The sequence below is a fragment of the Candoia aspera genome, chromosome 1 (assembly GCF_035149785.1).
Source record: "Candoia aspera isolate rCanAsp1 chromosome 1, rCanAsp1.hap2, whole genome shotgun sequence".
NCBI lineage: Eukaryota > Metazoa > Chordata > Lepidosauria > Squamata > Boidae > Candoia > Candoia aspera.
The window spans coordinates 53,210,223-53,230,771 of record NC_086153.1 but is presented as its reverse complement, the minus strand read 5'-3'; the positions used below and the strand labels follow the sequence as shown (position 1 = coordinate 53,230,771).

General features: G+C 36.7%; 1 protein-coding gene across 1 annotated transcript in view; it reads right to left on the bottom strand.

Annotated features, from left to right (window-relative positions):
• Positions 1-20,549, bottom strand: part of DNAH14 (dynein axonemal heavy chain 14) — a 292,199-nt gene that overhangs the window by 185,974 nt on the left and 85,676 nt on the right. The window contains 10 exon segments of the mRNA XM_063289142.1: positions 1,379-1,447; positions 3,092-3,237; positions 4,114-4,167; positions 8,089-8,317; positions 11,468-11,718; positions 13,686-13,773; positions 14,534-14,608; positions 16,348-16,466; positions 16,692-16,796; positions 18,703-18,874. Of these exon segments, the coding sequence (XP_063145212.1) occupies positions 1,379-1,447; positions 3,092-3,237; positions 4,114-4,167; positions 8,089-8,317; positions 11,468-11,718; positions 13,686-13,773; positions 14,534-14,608; positions 16,348-16,466; positions 16,692-16,796; positions 18,703-18,874 (1,308 nt within the window).

Here is a 20,549-nt window from a genome sequence, read left to right as displayed (position 1 = left end):
AGGAAGTAGGCAGGTAAGCAGAGAGGACAAAAGCCACGAAACTTGTCTAAAAGATTCCTTCAGGGAGGTAGATAAGAAGGAAGCAAGTCATTAAGGAAACAAAGGAAAAATGTCACTTGAACCAGACTGTAACACACCGGTATACTCAAGCTTTCACTCAATTACGACTCATAAGTGGATGCTTATAAATCTATTTAATGAAGTGAAGTGTCCATTACAGAGTGAAAGTTGTGAATGGCATTTCCCCATGTTCTACAATTTAAAATCACAAAAGCTTCTAATTCCCCACCACTACCCCCTTAGGTATGTGCCCCTCCTCCCCATGCCAGCAGATGGCTGGAACAGTTTCTTCTTCGATGGCCTTGGGGCAAGAGCATCTAGCCCAAACAAAATGACTCACACTCCATCCCAGCTCCCCCTCCCTACTGGTGATTCGCAGGTTAACATGGGTTGCTAGAAGATAGATGTGAGTCCAATAAGATGTTCTGGGAACATTTGATTAGGGAATCTGACACAGACAAAGGAAGTTGGGCCTGAGCACATGGAAAACCCCCAATCCCATCAAAGGAAACTGGGCCTGAGCACATGGAAAACCCCCAATCCCATCAACAGCTACCAGACTTGTAAATTAACAAGGCAAGAGTAGCTGCCAGTCTTGTGAATCAACAAAGCAAGGACTTTGGGGGATAAAAGGAGTCCCAGAGCCTGCCTACTCCTTGAGTTGTCTTTGGATCTGGAGGCTTCTGTCCCTCTAGCTAGTGCCTGGCAGCCTAGTTGGGAAGGATGTGGGTAAGTGTGGATGAGTGTGTGTGTGCATGTGAAAAACAGCAAATGTACCTTGTAAAGTTTTGCTGTTACTTTAAATTCACTGGGTCTCTGTGTATTACAAAGAACCTGTTGAGCCTCAGTATTCAGTTGGAAGTGATTTATATGTGTCCCTAATTAATTCCTGGCTGTTGACCAGGGCTGTGGGTCTTGTCTGCTCAAGCCACACCTATCTGGAAAACCCAGGTAGAAAGCAAGGGGGGCTGACAAGATCTGTGTGCCTCAACAGGCTGTGAGCATGTGAGTGAGTGACCATTAGCAGAACCTGGGAGCATGTGTATAACATCAAAACCACAACATTTGGAAAATGGGAATGTAATTCAGTGGCAGTGTATATTCCTTGCATTTCGAAGACCCCATGATCAATCCCTGGAATCAACAACTTGGGCTAAGAAACATTATTTTCTGAAATCTTGAAAGCTGCAGAGCTATGGACAATGTTGAGCTAAATGTATCAAAATCACCACTTCATACAACATAGCTTCATGCATTTATATAAAAAAAAATACTGTTCTAGTATTATGGAACAATGATAGCTACAGATATCACTTACCTAGGATTCATGGTAATAAAAATTGCACAGTTTGGTTTCAGGCGGATTTCTTTTCCTTCCAGTATAAATCTGTGTTAAATGTTATATTAATTATTATGGAAATATTTAAAATAAACAGAATTACAGTTATTTTTGTATGCCATTCTCATTCATTCATTCATTCATTCATTCACTCATTCAGCTTCAGACTTCCTACAGCCAAAGCTCTCAAAGCAACAGTCAAAATTCCCCTTTTCAGGAGAGATGGGCGGTGATAGAAGTTTGAAAAATAAATAAATAAAATAATTCAGTTAAATATATAGAATGATTACAATGATAATTTTTAAATTTAAATTTAAAATATCAAAAACTAAACAATCTTTTGAAATTTCCAGGAAAAAAACAGCTCTAAGATACAGTTTTAAGATACAACTAGGCAATAAGTAGTATAACAAGTTACAAAACCAGAGAGAATGATAAAGGTTTTGCCCTGTACAAAAAACAGCAGGAGGTACATACTGTGGCGCTAAGTTGCACAGGATCTTACATAGATTAAGCACCTTGAATTAAGCCCAGAAAGTTAGATATAATTAAAAGTGGTACAATATTAGCATAACATGTTGATAATTAATATTTATGTATGCATTCACACATATGGGATTTGCATCTGCATAGACCACTATTAGGAACATTCTAAAGGGAAGTTTCGGGGGAGGACTAAGGCCCTTACTACATATGTCCATATTGGAAGTAGTGCAAAGGAGCTCAGTTCTGATACCAACACAGGAGTTCAGAATAAATACACCACTGTAGAACAAATTAGGGAGTGTTATGTAGCTACAGAAATGGCAGTTTGAAGCAGTACAGTTATTATTAAGCAATCTACCATTATTCTTTGTGATACTGTGATATTGTGATAATCTTTGATATTCTCTCTCTGCATTATACATATGGCAGAATACCAAGTTTCCTTAAGTTGATAGTCAGATAGTTGATCTATGAAAGTACAAAATATAGAACTGTTTTGCCAAATGGCCAGTGCAGATATCCAAGCTACAATGTTTGATTAATGTAGATGGACATGCCCACATAGTAGGCTTACAAATACAGGTAGTCCTTGACTTATGATCACAATTGGGACCAGAATTTCCATTGTAAGTCATTGTGGTCATAAGTCGAGTCACCACGTTACCAGACCCAATTTTATTACCATTTTACAGCGCTCCTAAGCAAATCACTGTGGTCATTAAGCAAATCCAGCTCCCCAATGGGTGTTTTTTGCCAGAAAACAGCAAAAAACATTGCAAAACACAATCACATGACCACAAGACACTGCAACCAGTCATAAACACGAGCTGGTTGCCAAGCACCAGAAATGTGATCATGTGACCATGGAGGGGTGGTGTGATGTTTTGCAATGCTTGGAAGTGCTTTAAAGGCCATAATGTACCTATTTCAAGGCCGTCATAACTTCAGACTATTGTTAAACGAACTATCGTAAGTCGAGGACTACCTGTAATCTCCAGAGGTGCCCATTTGGCAAAAACTAGTACATATATGAAGACTGCTTGTGCAGAAAGACTTTAAACTCTGAAGAAATAGAGGTATGTTAACTGGCAGATCAAAATATAACAGAATCCACCACTGACCCAACCCATTTTTCAAAATTGTTTGCAGGTTCCAACATCTATCTTAGTACAGCTTTTCAGTTACAAATAAATTTCAAATAAATACCTGACACTGAGGCTATCTTTAGCTGCCTTGATTGTCTGAATATGTGAAGCAATTGCAGAGAGGACTTCTATATCAATCCGATTGAATTCATCAAAACAACACCATGCTCCAGATTGAACAAGCCCAAAAAACAACTTTCCCATCACCTTAAAAAGACAGAAAGATTTATTAAGCATGACAAATGGGAAATAAGGTCCCATGGAATTTATCACCTAGCCCATTACTCAAAAGTAAAACAGTCACATCTGCCTTTGTTTAGTTATTCAAGAGTAAAATAGTTATTTATGCATGCACTTATGGAAGAGTTCTCAATAAGTCCTTTTTAAAAGCCTGCTTTGTTGTTCAGTATTGCTCATTCCATTGTCTCCAAGGCTGTGCTCAGAGTCTGAGTAGCTTTTGGCCTATTTCATATATCACTGGGCCTTTGGTTCTGCCCCAAATTGATGCAACCTCTGCCAGCATCCCTTATGATCTTGCCTTGGTTAGCTGATCTACAACTGTCATCACCTGTACCTTCTGTGGTTTGATTGCTCCAGCCCTGTATGCTCAGGGTTTTAGCCCTTTCAACACCACTAAGCCATCTCTCACTGGCCTTTATGGGTGGGTTGCCAGTGTGAAGAAGGATGAGGTTATTAAAAATGAAAAAGCCAGAGAGCATGCCAAAAAAGTGCCCATGGCACATATGACAGTAGTAGTGTTCATATTGGACTCAAATAGTAAATGAATGCTTTAGGCATTCTTAAAGAATTTAAACAGTGGGTGGCTACAGTCTGGTGCTTTGTTTGGAAGATAAAGATAAAGATAAAAGATGGTGTGGCAGGGAGCTTCTTGAAAAACTGGGGAATGGAAGATAACCTTCTCACTAGTTTGCTGTTGAAATAAAAGGGTGCCAAGCCCACTATTCCACCCATATTGTGAGAATGTCTATAACATGCTCTCATAATTCCAGATGCGCTAATTGTCCCGAAAGTTTGCCTACCCATGTTCTACATAATACCTTAAAATAAAACTGTTTATCATACCTTATCATCCAAACCTTCAGAACAATTGTATGAAAGGGCAAATTTTCCCAAAGCCTAGAGGTGAAAAAGTACAATATTGAGCAGAAGCAGTTCCATTTGTTTAACTAAAAATTGTGATTAAATATTAAATATTAAATAAGATCATATACTTTCAATTTAGATTTATCACTCACATTTTATTATTTTACACCTTTCCTAGGGGGAGATCCATGTTTTCAAACTTGAAAATACAAATGCAATTTTGAAAAAGATGAAAGCTATTAAAGCATAGGATGTATGTATAAATATAAGGGATGCCTTAGCAAAGAAAAACAATCTCTGCTAACTCAGAATGCCTGCAATCATGAGTAATAGTGTCTTTTCACATTTGGATACATGTGAGTTTTATGGTATATTATAAATTTTTGGTACTTTGGTACTTAAGCTTAGGTCAAAAAAGCTATTAAACTCTTTGGTAGTGTTAATGTTACATATAACTACTTCTCTAAGATAAATGTTTATTTAGAATGTGGGGTTTTTTGAATTGTCAAAATATTTAATTCTAAAGGTTCAAAAAAACCCACATTCTAAATGCAGGATTCAAAATGAACATTAGCCTAATTTTTTGAGAATCAGAGAAAGTATATTTAACTAACACGCAATGAGACAATGATGTCTGCCTCCCATCACTATCATATTAACTATGGATTCAAGCTAATCCTTAGTCTCAACACAGTACATGACAGAACATCACATGTTTAGTTTTCATAGTTTCATAATTACTCCAAAGCAAAATAAGAAAGTATTGTTCACTAGCAGTCAACAGTCAATGTATTGACAATATACAGTAAGGAATGAGAGCAATTTCATTTCATTTCCACATAAGTGGATAGCCTATGTAAACTGATATTAATATTGCAAAGTTAAACTCTACTATCTTATAGAGAGTGATTAACAAAGTAAAATTGCTGATCTCCTCAAACAGCTGGTTAAAAGTTAAAAATGTCTGTGAAATTTATATTCAAGTTCACCTGTAACGAAAAGGTAGATATTATTTATTTAAAGCAGTTTAACCTCATTCTTAAGCACTTCCTAAAGTGGCTTACAAAGTTTAATAATCATCTTAATATGTCAATCTTGAGACTTAGGTATGTAATAAAAATAAGAACATTTACTCTATGCAAAAAAAAAAAAGTTAAAGCCAACATCAATATAAGAAAAGAGAACAGAAGAAATCTCTGAAAGTGAGGAAGGCACATCAACATCTTATTGGATACCTGACATATCAAGATGAAAGGCAGGATAAGAAGTTTACACTGGAAGAATGAGGGCTGGAGGATCTGGCTCTCCCTTAAGATCTGGCACTGTTCCCAGGCCTGGGGTTAGGCTCTCTGTAGAACCCCTGTTGAGTCTTTTTTCTGATTGTTGAGAGTGCTGTTTTAATCCAGGCAGTCATGTTGCTTTAGTTGTTGTTTTTTTTTAATTTATGTATTGGATAATTAAAGAGGGTTTTTTGGGAGTTAGGCAGCTTTAACAAATCTAATAAATAAATACCTAAGTGGCAGCCTGTAAATCAGCATTGCATAAGGCAATTTAGCCCAACACCCAACAAATTATAAAAGATCTGAAACAGAACTTCCAGTGGGGACATGGTGGATTGACCAGCTGTGTCCATGGGCTCCGCAGGCAGAACTGACAATGTGGCAGTTTTTTCGTGCTAAGGCGGGTTTTCCCTGAAGCCCAGGAGTGTTTTTCCAGAAAAAGAAAAACACCTGGAATCAACCCATCTGTCCTCCGGATGGCTGCTTGCAGCCAGAAGATTGCAAACAGCGTTCGAGCTCAACTGGTAAGAGCAGCCTGGAGGCTGGGACATCACCATTTCCAAGCCGTGCTGTAGCCTTAAAGGGACACTAAGACCGGCCACCCCATTTCTAAATCACCCAATTTATATTTCTTTTAAGTATGCATACCCTAAGAGAGGCTTTCTACAGCAAGAAGAAGCCGGCTCTCTTGGTGCTTATTGTTATTTTGGGTATCAATTTTTTTTTTAAATCTTTTTAAGTTTTGGACTTTGTTTTCCATCCAAATATTAAGGAGGATTGAGAGTAAATAATTACTCCCTGTTATAATATTTGTACTAAATTTGAAGATATTAGCATTTTCCTACATGTTGAATTGGCTGGTTTGAACTTTCAGTTTTCTGCTTCTACATTCCCTGGGGAACTGTCTGAATATCTCACTTTTGCTTATGTAAACACATTTTGGAATTCTTTCATATCTTTGACTTTCACTGGTTAAGCTCCTAGGGGGCATCATAATCTACTGCTTGAGACATGGAGGATTTTAAACAGACTTTCTCTGACTTCCAACAAGATTTTAAACAGATTCTTTCTGATTCCTACCAAGTTTTTATGCAAGGCATTCAGGACATTGTGGAAAACATGAGGTCTAAAATGTGTCATTTGGTTGGGGATGTTGTGGATGAAACTGAGTAATTTAACAGCAACAGAAATATCTCTTCTAAGGGTGAGATTGGGACTTCTGTTGAAATGCTAGATGAAGATCAGATAGTCGAGTTGAAGGAATTAAAGGGAGAGATTGAGTTGCAAGCCAGAAATGAACTTAATCTTCTGATGGAACACCATGGAAAAGAAGGGGTTATTATGTATGGGAAGTCTCCTGAAGAGAAGTTGGAGTTTTTGAGGGGGGCAGTTGGGCTGTTCAATTTTTTAAATAAAAAAGCTCGGTGTGCATTATGGGTACATGTAAATGCTCTGGTTTATTTTGAAGTGGGTTAAGGGTTTAAGAATATTTATCTGGATTGCTTTTAGGGTTTGACTGATTTCATTTACCTTTAACGATTTGGATTATTAAGGTATAATAAAAAAAGAGTAAATGTCTGGTTTTGGGTTTAATATGACTAAGATTATTAACATTATTGTATTATCAAGTACAGTGGCAGACAATTTATGTTTTTTAGTTTGATCTGTATTACAGTAGACAGGAACGTATAGAATAGTAGTAGGAAGGAAACAAATAAATGTTATCTTTGGAGGGGAGTTGATTAGGAGGTTTATATATTTTTTCTTTTAAGATAAGGGGAGGGAACAACTGTATTTAGTGATTTTTATAATGTGCCAATGGAATGATTTATAGAAATAATGTGATTTTGGTTTAATATAGAGTAAGGGATTGATTATAGAAAATTGTTGTATATCCTTGCTGTTAAAAGTCGGAAGTCACCTTTTTTTGTAATTTTGAAATTTTTTCTCTTGTGTTTCTACACTTCTTTAGTTTTTTCTTTTTTTCTTTGCAGTTTTTTGTTTTTCTATAGCTTTTATCTTTGCTTGAAACGTAATAAAATTCTTATAAAAAAATAAAAGATCTGAAAGAAAAGATCTCAATGTAGCCTCTCTGAACAGATAGAGAATCCTCATGCTCTTGGACTAGATGCTTGGACAGCTCTGGTTGCAAGAGTTAGGTGAGGGAATGGAAGAATGAGTGTCAAGAGTGAAAGTGAGGGCAATGTATATTCTATTTCAGTAAAGATTAGTAACACATGGAACTCTGTGCTTGTAACTAAACCCTGTGCTGACAACTAAAAGTTCCTAAGATGATTTTCTAATTAGCACTGAGAGAAATCAGGGAAAGGAGTCCCACTGAGTGCTGTGTGTATGTTTTCTCTAAAATTCCCCTCTTCTTTACCATAGCTGTGCAAGATTTGTTCCATCAAGAGGATCAATCACAATCACTTGTGGACTGCTGATGAAAGCAAGGGAGAGGAGCTAGAGCACATGCTAAAAGGAGAGACAGAAAGAACAGTGTTTGCCTATGTGGGACTTGAAACATACGGGCTTGTAAGATTTTGAAGAGAAATTGTGTAACAAGTGCCAGAACTATGTTGTCCTAAAATATGTATTTGCTATTAATTGTGTACAAAGCATACCGTTACACCTTTTATAAGAAGCATATTTTGATATAGAGCATAGCACTTACTTTTGACAGATCTTTGACTGTCTCTGATTTTCCTGTACCAGCTGGGCCAGCAAGACAGCATCCTAGATTTAATTGTAGAGCTCCAGTAATGGTTAACCAACATCGATCAGTAAGAGGAGTGATAACCAATCGTGGAGAGCAGCCTAAATATTCATAACCATATTCAAAGGAAGCATAACCTTGAATAACTGTGCACACGTTGTGTTCATGCCATTTGTAACGCAATTGCCTGAATAAAACATGTTTGTATAGCAGTTAATGACTAGTAAAGATTAGCAAATATTATAGCTATCAGATTATACAGGCATAAAAATCCATAGTGTGATAAGAAATTGAACTTTTCAGTATCACAAAAAACAATCCAAAAATCTGTTAAGTACAAAGCTATGTTAAAAGGTTAGGAAATGAGGTATCTGAGAGCCAGTGTGGCATAGTAGTTCAACTACAAGACTAGGAGTGGGAACTCCCAGGTTCTACTCCTTCCTTAGGCAAGGAAGCCAGCCGGATGATCTTGGACCATTCATTCCCTCTCAGCCTTAAACAGTATCACATCATGCATTGATGGTTTTGCCATACGAATAAGGTAAGCACAGTGGAAAACAAGTGAGGACAAAGAAGTATCTAAAATCAGGGTTTTATTTAAGTGAGAGGAACATGAACATTCTGTTCAAGTATGAACACACTGCACTGGCATGAGTTTCACCTCAAGGTGAAAGGAAGCTTTTATGCACGTTATACTATTCCAAATGTCCTATTTATGTGAAAGATTTTTTCTGAAATTCACATTCAAATGTCAAGATAAGCCAGAGTTTTTTAAAAATTCCGGGTTCGTTGGAAAAAGCAGTGTAATTGTATGCTGTGCAACTGCTCTTTGCCTTTTCCTGCCAGTTGAAAATACCAGGATGGTTTATGGTAAGTTATAATTATGCTAAAAAATAATAAGAAAATAACTGGTTCCTGTCCTTAGTACTTTCAGAGAGGGAGGGGGGAAAAGCCTTCATTTCCTCTTGCTCCATACCAGGTTCATCTGTACCCAAGGACTGGAGAATAGTCAATGTGACTACAATTTTTTTAAAAAAGGATCAAAGAGCAATAAATGAAACTATAGGCTAGTTAGCTTCACATCAGTTATGAAGAAAACATCTGAAAGTATCATTAAAGAGAAAATATGCAAAGACATAGCTCCTGCCTCACTGAAGAGAAATCATCACAGCTTCTACAAAGGTAAGTTTTGTCTAACTAAACTTCTACACTTTTTTTAAGGGCAAGATCCCAGCATGAAATGGAGAACAGAAATAGAAATATCACACAGTTGTATCTTCCAAGTGGCCTTCAAGAGCAGTTGCATGTGGAGAGTTTTATAGTAATCCAAACAAGAGGTGACTAAGGCATGAGTGATGGTGAGCAGGGTCTCCCAGTCCAGGAAAGGGCACAATTGGTGCACAAAATGAACCTGTGCAAAGACACACACACCCCAGCCATGGCTGTCAACTGCTCCTTGAGTACGAGCTACAAGTCCATGAGGACCTCCCAAATTGTGTACCAATTCTGGGGGAGTGCTACTCCATTGAAAGTCAAGAATGACAATTCACCAGACCCTGGGGAATCAAAACCTTAAAGCCACTGTCTTGCCAGGGTTGAGTCTAAGCTGGTTCCTCCCAATACAGGACCTCCCAGAACATCTCACTGGCCTCATGAGAATCTTGTAGATAGGCCAGGAAGCCACAGTACAGAGAGAACATGGTGAAACAGACTGGCTCCAGGTTGGTGAGTGAGACAAGGCTATATATTCTCCCCTTATTTATTCAACCTATATGTTGAATATATATTAAGAGAAACTGGAGGAAGATGAGTGTGGTTTTACAAGTGGAGGAATAAACCTCAATAACCTGCACTATGCCAATGATGCTACCCCTGATAGCCAAAAATGGAAAGGATCTGCATGCTTTAGTTATAAAAGTTAAAGAGCAAAGTGAAAAAGTGAGACTAAAATTAAATATAAAGAGGACCAAACTAATGACAACAAGTAGAACAACCAGCTTTAGAATTGGCAATGAAGATATGGAAGTGGTGGATAGCTTCTACCTTTTAGGATCAACCTAAAAGGAACAAGCAGTCAAGAAATACACTACAGACTAGCAGAATCATGCAAGCCATGGTGTTCCCTGTAACACTTTATGGAAGCAAAAGTTGGACTTTGAAGAAGCAGGAGAGAAAGAGTATTGACACTTTTGAACTTTGGTGATGGAAAAGATTCCTGAGAAAACAAACAAATGGATCATCATACAAATAAACCCAGAATTCTCACTCAAGGCACAAATGACTGGGCTCAGATTATCCTACTCTGGACATACTATGCGAAGACCTTGTTCTCTGGAAAAGGCTGTAATGCTGGGAAAGGTGGAAGGAAAAAAGTGGACGACCAGGAGCAAGATGGATAGATACAGTTATACTGGCAATGAGTGCACCATTGAAAGACCTGAGAGACCATGTTAGGGATAGATTGTCATTGAGAAAATCTACCTATATAGTCTCTAGGAGTCAGAAATAACTTGATAGTACATAACCAAAGTTTTCTTTACTCGGAGTAACAGTATCGCTAATAAATTTCTGAAATTGAAGATTTATTCCTTGAATGTGTATGGCTGGGATGGGCAGACTTCCTGCCAGAAAATTCTTTTTTTTAAGATACTTTATTAAATTTCAGAATATAAGTAAAACATATTAGAATAGAAAGAGAGGAAGGAAGGAAGGAAGGAAGGAAGGAAGGAAGGAAGGAAGGAAGGAAGGAAGGAAGGAAAAAGTGCAGAAATAAAAAGAAACATAGAAAAAAGAGTGACTTCCAACCATCTTCAGTACAGATACAGACATAAAAATACATTAATCTCTTACTTTATTTTAACTATAAAGCACATTATTTCTATATTGTTATACAATCCTAATAATCAAATCCCAAAATTAAAACTTCATCTTTTTCACTTTCAAGCAAAAAGTCCAAAAGTGGTTTCCAAGTAGAAACAAAGTTAGGCAAATTATTTTCTTTAATTAATGCAGTCAGCCTCGCCATCTCTGCCAGCTCCATTAATTTCACCACCCATTCTTCCACTGTAGGAATTTGTAAGTCTTTCCACCTTTGTGCATATAAAAGTCTTGCTGTTGCCTGAAACTTTCTGAGGCAGAGTGAATTCTGCATATATACTCAAGACCCCTGAGTAAGATGCACAAAGTCAATATATGAATACACATAAAGGAGAACGGAATAAGATTGCATCCAAAATTAAGTAATATCTGTTTTGCATACTATATTTACATTTTGGTTTATTTAAAATATTTATTCTTAAATATATGTTAGCATTTAGGGTGAATTTTTAAACCATACCTAGTCCATTCAAAATCTTTAATGTCATTAAGCTCTTGATCTATCAGTGAAGATAGTATATCTCTGTTATGGATGCACAAAGAAGCCAAAGCTTCTAATGTGTTTTGCTTGTGGTAGGGAAGAACATCTGATGCTATCTCTGTAAGTTGCTCTAGAACGTTGATCAGATCATCCCGGTCTTCTATCATCTCCTTTTTTGAATTAGAACTTAATAGGGCTGCTTCACATTCCTGAGTAAACTTTATGTGACTCTAAAAGTGAAAACACTATGATAGTAATGATAATAACATTTTAAATTATTCATTATACAATGTAATTCTTGAGAAAGGAGTGTATGCTTCACTCCTTCATCCTTCAAAGTATCCCCATCAGACTAAGCCAAGTCACATTAAGGTGAATTTCTCTTATTCCCCAAACCAGACTTGAGTAAGGGGAAAGAAATCAAATTTAAATCCAAAGAACAGAAGAAAGGAACAGAAAAATATTCCAAATGTGGTGCAACATAGGATAGGAAGAAACAAGTTGAATCCTAACAAGTCATCTGGTTCTTTGTCAGCTCCTATACTTATTCTGGACATCAGGTCTACAACTTGGAGTTGTGGCTGGTGCACCAGTTGCAACCCTCTTTAAAATGTGAGGCCCTAACAGCAGTACCATAATTCATATCCTCATCACCCTGAATTTGGACTATGGCAGTACACTTCACATGGGCTGCCTATGTAGACTACTTCAGTTGGTGCAAATTGCAGTGGCTCACATGTATGTGGGCGAGAGCCACTACAACCATGCAATATCAGTTCTGTTGGGGCTGCATTGGCTACCAATAGATTTCTGAAAACAAAGTGCTGGTTTTAACTTATAAAGTCTCTCATGGCTTGGTTCTCAAGCATCTCCAGGACCACTTTCCTCAAACTGAATCTGCCTACACCAAAGATATGATGGTCTAAGGGATGCTTCAGTTCTCTGCTGTTTGAAAGGCTGAGGAGGAAGACACAGTTATTTTCAATAGCAGCCCTCATTTTATGAAATATTCTTTACCCAGAAGTACTGATGGCCCCTACCCTGCTGTCCTTCAAGAAAGTGGTAAAAGAAGTACTGTTGTAAAGTTGGGTATTGATTTTCATCACTAAAGATTACAAATAGAATGGGTTTGATACAAAAAGGATGCAAGGGATTAAAATGTAACAGGAAACACCCAGCTGTTTAAACAAAATATTCCCTTCAGACTTAATCAGAGACCTTGTAAAACAAAAGGTTGATCCTTCCAGAAATTAGCAGAGCCCATTCAGGTAAACATTCTTCCCCAGCCAAAAATATCTCCATAATCAAAAAACAAAAATATTCCTTCCAAGGTGAACATTCCAAGCTAGGAGACAAAAGCTGCAGCCCAGCAAGGAACCTAGACTATCTGAGAATAGGAAACCACAAATACCAGGGAGCCTGACCACAGAGCGCCTCCTCTCTGAACTCCGGTAAATCGCATTTTCCTAGAATTCCTAGAGAGCGCCCCCTTCCAAGAAAATGGCCAAATACGCTTTCTCAGAAGTTCCTAAAGGGCGGGAACACTTTCACATAACAATAGCCAAGGCTTCCTATATAAAGGGCTTCCAGGAAATTTCTAAGTGTGGCCACCTCCAACAGCTGAATGTTCTGTACTTTGTGCTCTTGGACAATAAAATTCACCTCTGTTCAAGCAATTGCCTAAGTTCTTTTTGTTCCTGGCTTGGAACGGACCTGGTAAGATTTTCTTCCAACAATACCATCTACACTTACAGCCTTACTTTTTAAAATATTCTCACAGACTTTACAACTTCCTTTTCTTCTAATTTTTCTTGGACATTGTTACAGGTTTTTCTGACTCCAAGATGAGGGCCATAGTCCATCAAGTTGTCAGCCTCACAAGCCACAGACAATCAATCATTTGAGGCTGAGCAGGCAGATCATCATCAAGAGCAGGTGAGGGTAGATTCAGATGCTGAGGGGCTAGATCCTGAAAGGGATCTAAACATTTGCTAAAAATGTCTAGTTTTAATTTACAGAAGGTATTTGCTCTAAAATTTGGTCATAAAGATAATGACTGTGTGTGTGTGTGTGTGTGCGTGTATAAATATTTAATCCATTTTCCCTTAGCACCCAATGCAATCTAATTGAAGGAAAAAATAATTAAGTACTGTACATGTACAGTTAATATAATTAAATAGTACTATATTTTGCTTACCACAACTAATATCACCTGTCCTGGGTGGGTAAAAAACCATTCTTTAAATTCCATTTGATTCCACTCTGTAATTCCAACTTCTATAAACCTTAAAGTATATTATATAGAAAAACATGAAATCTTTGTAAAATTATTTTTTCCAAGTACTAAGTTATCTCTGGTTATATCATCAGCTATCTGGTTATGTTGTCAGGCCTGGGGGTCTCTGGGAACGAGAGACATTGTTAGATGGCTCCACATTCTCACTCTCTCCGTGGGGTTGGTATATTTTATAATTTGTGATAATATTCTTTTAATAATCATTTTATCTTTTTATAATGATTGTTTTTATTCATTCACTGTTTTTATCTCATTGTTGTACACTACCCAGAGTCTTCTTGTGTGAGATGGACAGCCATATGTATAAATGTGAGCAATAAATAAATGAGCAATAAATCTCCCAGGTTACCTTAAAGGAAGGTTTCTCATAATAGAATTAGATTTTTCAAGAGCCATGGATATATTGCTCATAAAACATAATTTCCCTTATAACATTAATATTTAGCATTCTACATGGTATACTGATAACAAAGAATTGCCACCAATAGCACAAAGTGGAGAGGTCTCTGATCCCATTAATATATGCTAGTCCCTGGGAGGGGACCTGGAAAATTATGCAGCTGAATTTGGTTCTTCATCTGAATGACCATGATTGCCAATATACATTTTAAAGATGTATTTGGTCTGAACAGACTGCATCTATTTACTCTTTTTTTTTTTTTAAAAAAGGATGACTTGCTTTTTTGTAATAAAAAAAGTAAAAGATCAGCTATGTTAGTAACTTTCCATATGATGTAACATATACTTACTTTCTTATTATACTGTAAATGGTACTTTCAACATTTCTAAGCCACTGTTCGACGGGACCTCTAATACGAATACCCCTATGAAACAGTATTTTAAAATTCAGCTTTTAGGAATAAATACATATTTTAATGTCTACGTTTCATATTCATATAAATTGGTAAAAATAGACCCTCCAACAGCAGGTATGGCCTATTTGAAAACAAAAATATAATTTGGGAATACAACTTTATTTTGTCCTGAAACCAAACCAACTTGTTAAGAACAATTAACAATTAACTACAGACCTGTGCCTGAGTCTGGGGGAATGTGGGACAGAGCCCATTTTTTAGCTGTTATGGGCTTTATATGATTCTCCGGCTGCTGTGTGTTTATTTCTCTCTTTTTTAAAATATTTTTATATATTTGATTTGTTTTTAATGTTGTGTCATGTACTTGAGATGGATGGCTATATAAATCGAATAAATACATAAATTTCATCAAGGGATTTCCCCACCACCACCACCACCACCACCACCACCTTTGTGAGCAGCACTATCTGCATGGCTGGAGATTCACCTTAAAGATTAGCACATCCAGCCTGTAAAAGGCAGCATGTTTTGTTTTTCCTCTTTCATCACTTGTCCGATAACCACTGGGACCACCACTGTTGGTTTATGCCATTTTATTATTATTATTTTAATAAGTAATGTTATCTGAGGTCTAAAAAAAAGAAAAAAATCACTAAAAAATTCTCACAACACTGCATGAATTAAATGTGTAACATAAGGATTAGTGTGGACTCATTGTGATAAATGGCCTTCTTCAACCTCAATGATAAAATGTGTCAAGGTTCTCTTTGATAATATATGGTAATTATTGGTGAGAAAGCCTGTTAAATTGGCAATGCCTGTAATGTCTTTGGAGCAATGCTACCAGAAGAGACCTCTGGACCAAAAATTAACCACATTTGGGAGAATCATACTATATATTTAGATTGGCTGCCTATTATTATTATTAATTTTTATAATGCTATATCCATCCATTCATCCATCCACGTGGTAAACATATCTAATACTCCTGCCTCCTATTTTCCCCACAACAACACTGCGAGATGGGCTGGTCTGAGAGAGAGTGACTGGCCCAAAGTCATTCATCTGGCTTTCATGCCTCAGGGAGGCCAGCACCTTAACCACCACACCAAACTGGCTCTCAAATCTATAATGGATTTGGAAACTCTACAAGTAATTGGATGGTTTACAACACATACACAGAAGCTTGCAAAGAGCTGATATTTAACTGAATGATCTTACATGGTTTCTTTCCATATCATCCATTTATAACACATTCACTATCGTATACTGTATTTGGGGTTTTTTTGTTAATTCTTCTTTACATGTTATTGTAACATTGGCATTTCATTAATTTTTTGTTCTGGGAATTTTCTGTTGTTTTTTCTGCTTTAGGCTCAAAAATACTGCAACAGATACAGGCCTCTCTTCACACCAAGTTATGCTAAATGACCTAAATTGGTCAGCACATTTGATAGACAATTGTATAAACACCTTGTCTTACTGAAGAATTAATCAGCTTGAATTAACATATAAAGTACTATCAAACTGAACTGCTTTTATCAAGATATAAAGTAGTCATGAGACATTTTTTAGATCTTATAATCATGCTAATTATTGGTCAACCAGGGAATCTGTCCATTTGTTTACAAATGGACTTTGAACCAAAAATATACTATAGAACTGAAAAATGCTTGAATGTCTATGGAAACTTTCCCTTATTGCATTTGATTTATATTTGTTAAATGTAAAGTAACAGCATACTGTACTTTGGTACTAGAAGAATCTCTCCTTCAGCAGATCTAATCATTAAAACCACTGGAGGTCTCTGTTGTTGCGGCCGTATATATAACTTCCTCACATTTGAAAAACACTTGATAAGATGAGGCTGTATCACAGATATGAAGCAAATATTATTTATTTGATGGATGAATTAAAAAGTAATGATAAAAATTATCTGTTTACTTTACAAACTAAAATATCTCAAAGACAATAAAATGTAATAGTAATTAGCACAAGACATTAAAAAAGGTATGATTACATTAAAATGGTTAAACTGACAAAAGCTTAGTATTTACATGTACAGATTTGTAGATCTGATATTGAACATTACCTGCACAGCATCAGGACTGTTACTTTCAGCTATTATGTCAAGGAGTTCTGCATTGCTGAGAAAATAAAATCTTGGGAAAATCATACGTTTAACTTCAAGATATTCCTGACAGAAAATTGGAAAGTAGAGATTTTATTAAAAATAATAAAGTGAGATGAAATTATAAGCTCTATAATGAGCTTGCTTTTCAGTGGCTTCAGTTTTCTCAGAACTACCTAAGTACAGTCTTTAGCTCAAAAAAGACTGCAGCTAATGGGATACATTTTTGTGTATAAGGTCAGTGGGACAAGATGTCATGTACTCAAGTAGTGTGCTGGCAAATGTTTAACAACCAGCTGTCCAGATCCATTGCTGCTGCTGCCACGCCATACTGCTAGCCATCAAACTGCTGATCAGTGTGTCAGCCATTGTAGCTTAACTCTGCTCTCAAACAGCTCACAAAATCCCAGGAAATTTAACACTTGGCTCTCATGAGCCAGTATGAGCCAGCTCCAGCACACCACTGCATGTACTGCGGAAACATGTTTTATACATACCAATACAAAACATGTGTCTGCAGTACAGGACATCTTCACACACTAACAATTCCTTGGTTAACACAATGAACAAGAAATTTTCATATAAACTGTTATTCATCTACTAGAAAGGTAACCTTTCTCATAGCAGTGTAAAAAACTGAATAGGATCATTATTTATTTTGGGAACATTGAAATTTTTAAAGTATTTCATTTTTAATCTAAAAATATAATTTTTTTAAAGTATTAGATTTTTAATCTAACATTTGTGAAATCCAGAATTCACTGATTTGACCCATATCACATTTATGAATGTATGAATTAGAGCCTAATATTTCTTTCAATTTCACAGATGTCTGAATGTTGTGATGCTATTCTTCTTTCTAAAAAGGTACTAAAATACATCTTGGAATGAGTTATTTCAAAATAAAATATAATCAGAAACTAATTTAGGTTAGAGTAAACAGATTTGTTGGTTTATTTATTTATTTTCTATCCCTCCTTTATTATTTTTATAAATACCTCAAGGCGACGAATATACCTAATACTCCTCCTTCCTCCTATTTTCCCCAAAACAATCACCCTGTCAGGTGGGTTGGGCTGAGAGAGAGTGACTGGCCCAAAGTCACAGAATATTAATTCTTCTGGCAGGCATTTAATATTTAGCCAGACAACCTGTGACCTATTGGGTCATCATTTCAGGATATTTCCTTACCAGATTCCTCAATGCCTTCATCAACGGCAGAGCTTCCAATGTACTGGAAAAGTTCTTAAAAATTCAGGGAAAGATGTATCTGCCTTGAAAGTAGCCAATGTTGAACTGTATAGCACAGTCAAATATCAGGAGTTGACCACAGGAAATATTTTATGACATTTTGTATCATGTCATAAAATGTTTCATGATAATTTTATGTCATAGAATGTTTTATAAAATTTGCCAGATTTCAATTCCACATGAGTCATGGGTCCCAGATTTTGGATGCATTTTGTAAGTTAGCCCATTTGAGGTACCTTGGTTCAAAAATTGTTGGCCTATGACACACCCTTTCACCCAGTTAAAGGTTACAAAGTATCAAACAGACTTGAGAGTTTTAGTAGTACATAGTTATGTTAACAATTAAATCAGCTGCATTACTTACAGCATTGTGCTTTTATTTGTGTTTTTTGCTTGTATATTACTCTGAAAGTAATTGCCAATACTAGAGAGATAGGCAGATAGATGTGTGTGTGTGTATGTGTGTGTGTAATAAATGTGTCTCGGGGCATGACTTAAGGAAAAGAGGGCCCACTCCATCTTAAAGCTGTACCCCAGATCCTACCTGTTTCTTCTTGCAGGAGGAAGAAAGCTATGGCTTCAACAACAACAACAACAAATGATATGTTTAGGGTGCAGTAGGTAGTCTATCTTTCCTGCCTTTTCCTGCTCACAAATTTTTATTCATTGTGATTCAGGGAGTGCTAGTTCCTTGCCAGTCACTGAACATACTTAGACTTACCTCAAGAGCTTTCTGTATTTTTTCCAGTGATACATTGTTGCTCTGCAGTATTTCAAAAATTCCACTAGTTGTAGTTGCCTTAAGAGCATTTGGAGTCTCTGCTACAAATTTCATGATTTCTTTCCATTTGTTATCAACTACAGAGAAGAGATTGGCTTCTTCTGGAAGTTGTCTGTAATTAAATCACATGTATATGTATATGTTTATGTGTATTTTATATACTGTATACAGTGTATGTATGTATGTACTGTATGTATGTATGTATGTATGTGTATGTATATATATATATATATATATATATATATATATATAGTATAAAGAACATCTAATTCCCCAAATTTAGATTTAGCAAATTCTTATGTGTTAATATAATATGTTAAGCCACATGCTTAGACAAGGAAGCAATTTTTTTTACTGGTTTTCTAAAGCCAGAGCTGACTTACAAAGAAAAAAGTGGCAATAGTAACACATCTGGAATAACAAGAATACAAAATTAATTTTAAAGATAATCAAACAATATCTAGCATAGCTAATACCTAAAGCAGCATTTTCAAACTTTTTCAGGCCATAGAACCTGTCACTTAAAAAATAAATTTCCTGAAATTCCTGATCTAGAGGTAAAGCTAAGTGATAGAAAACTATCTGTGCTTTTTGCTCTTTTTTGCCATTAGTCTCTCATGGAACCCCATCACATTCTTGTGTTCTATGGAACACAGTTAAAAAACCTGCCCTATTTTTATTGTGGAAAATTCCATCCTTTGGGGAAATGAATTAGATAGAAGTACTTGCCCTTAGTCTTAAGGGCACCAGCAGTATACTTTAGATTTCTATCATCAATGCTCTGAATTCCCTTGATTTTATGGTGGTTCATATAGGGAGAACTGTTCCATAACACTTTTCTATATATGCCAAAACATGTGCATATGCATCCTCCTCCTGCAAGAAGTAGCAGCAGCATAATGCTCAGGCATAGTTCCTGAGCACCAGGACGCAGTGGGATACCCCCTAGGAAAATCTGCTCCTGGGAGAGAGGGAAAGTGATATTAGGCAAGGGTGCTTTGATACTTTCTGATATGCCTCAAGTGTGGGTTTGCATAGTTGCAAGAACCTGTTGTTGTAAGCTCAAAGCGCATTGAAGGAGGGCCTCACCACCTGGATTCTATGCTTGGCCTGGTCCATTATAGGTAGCTCAGCAAAAGCAGGAGTGAGTGTGACCCCACTTCCACAAATATACTCATGACCTATCATTTAAGATCCCTTGTATTATTTTTATATTGTCACACTCCTAAATCAAATGTTCACAAAACATTTGATCAGATTCGCATGCATGTTCCAGCTAACACGCATACCTGTCTTACAAGTCAAAAGCACGGGAGGGGGAACATCACTGGAGTGTGAAATCATATTGTTTGGACTATCTCGCAGGGCCAAGGATGTTTGTGAGGAGCCGTTGGATGCAGCTGCAGATTCTTACACTAACTGGCACAAGAGGGAGGGGTGCATACCTAAGAGGGCGAGTGGGGGGCAATTTGATTCACTGAAGGTGTTTTAATGGGGTAAAAGTGGGGGATTTTTCATTTGCAACTTTTTCCTTTGTACCGAATGCTTTGTACCATTAAAGAGAATTCTGTCCTGACAAGCAGGAACCACACCGAGATGAGGAATAGGTCTCTAGTGTTTTATTACTGCTACAATAGACAGAAAATCCTAACAAACTGAAGAAGCTTGAGAAAATCCATACAGATAAACCCCAAAAGTCAAGGCAGGTCTGTTCTGTGTCTCTTTGAATGACAGCTCAAATTCTCGCTACTACGCATGTGTTTTCCCCCCTGGATAGGGGCCCCCTC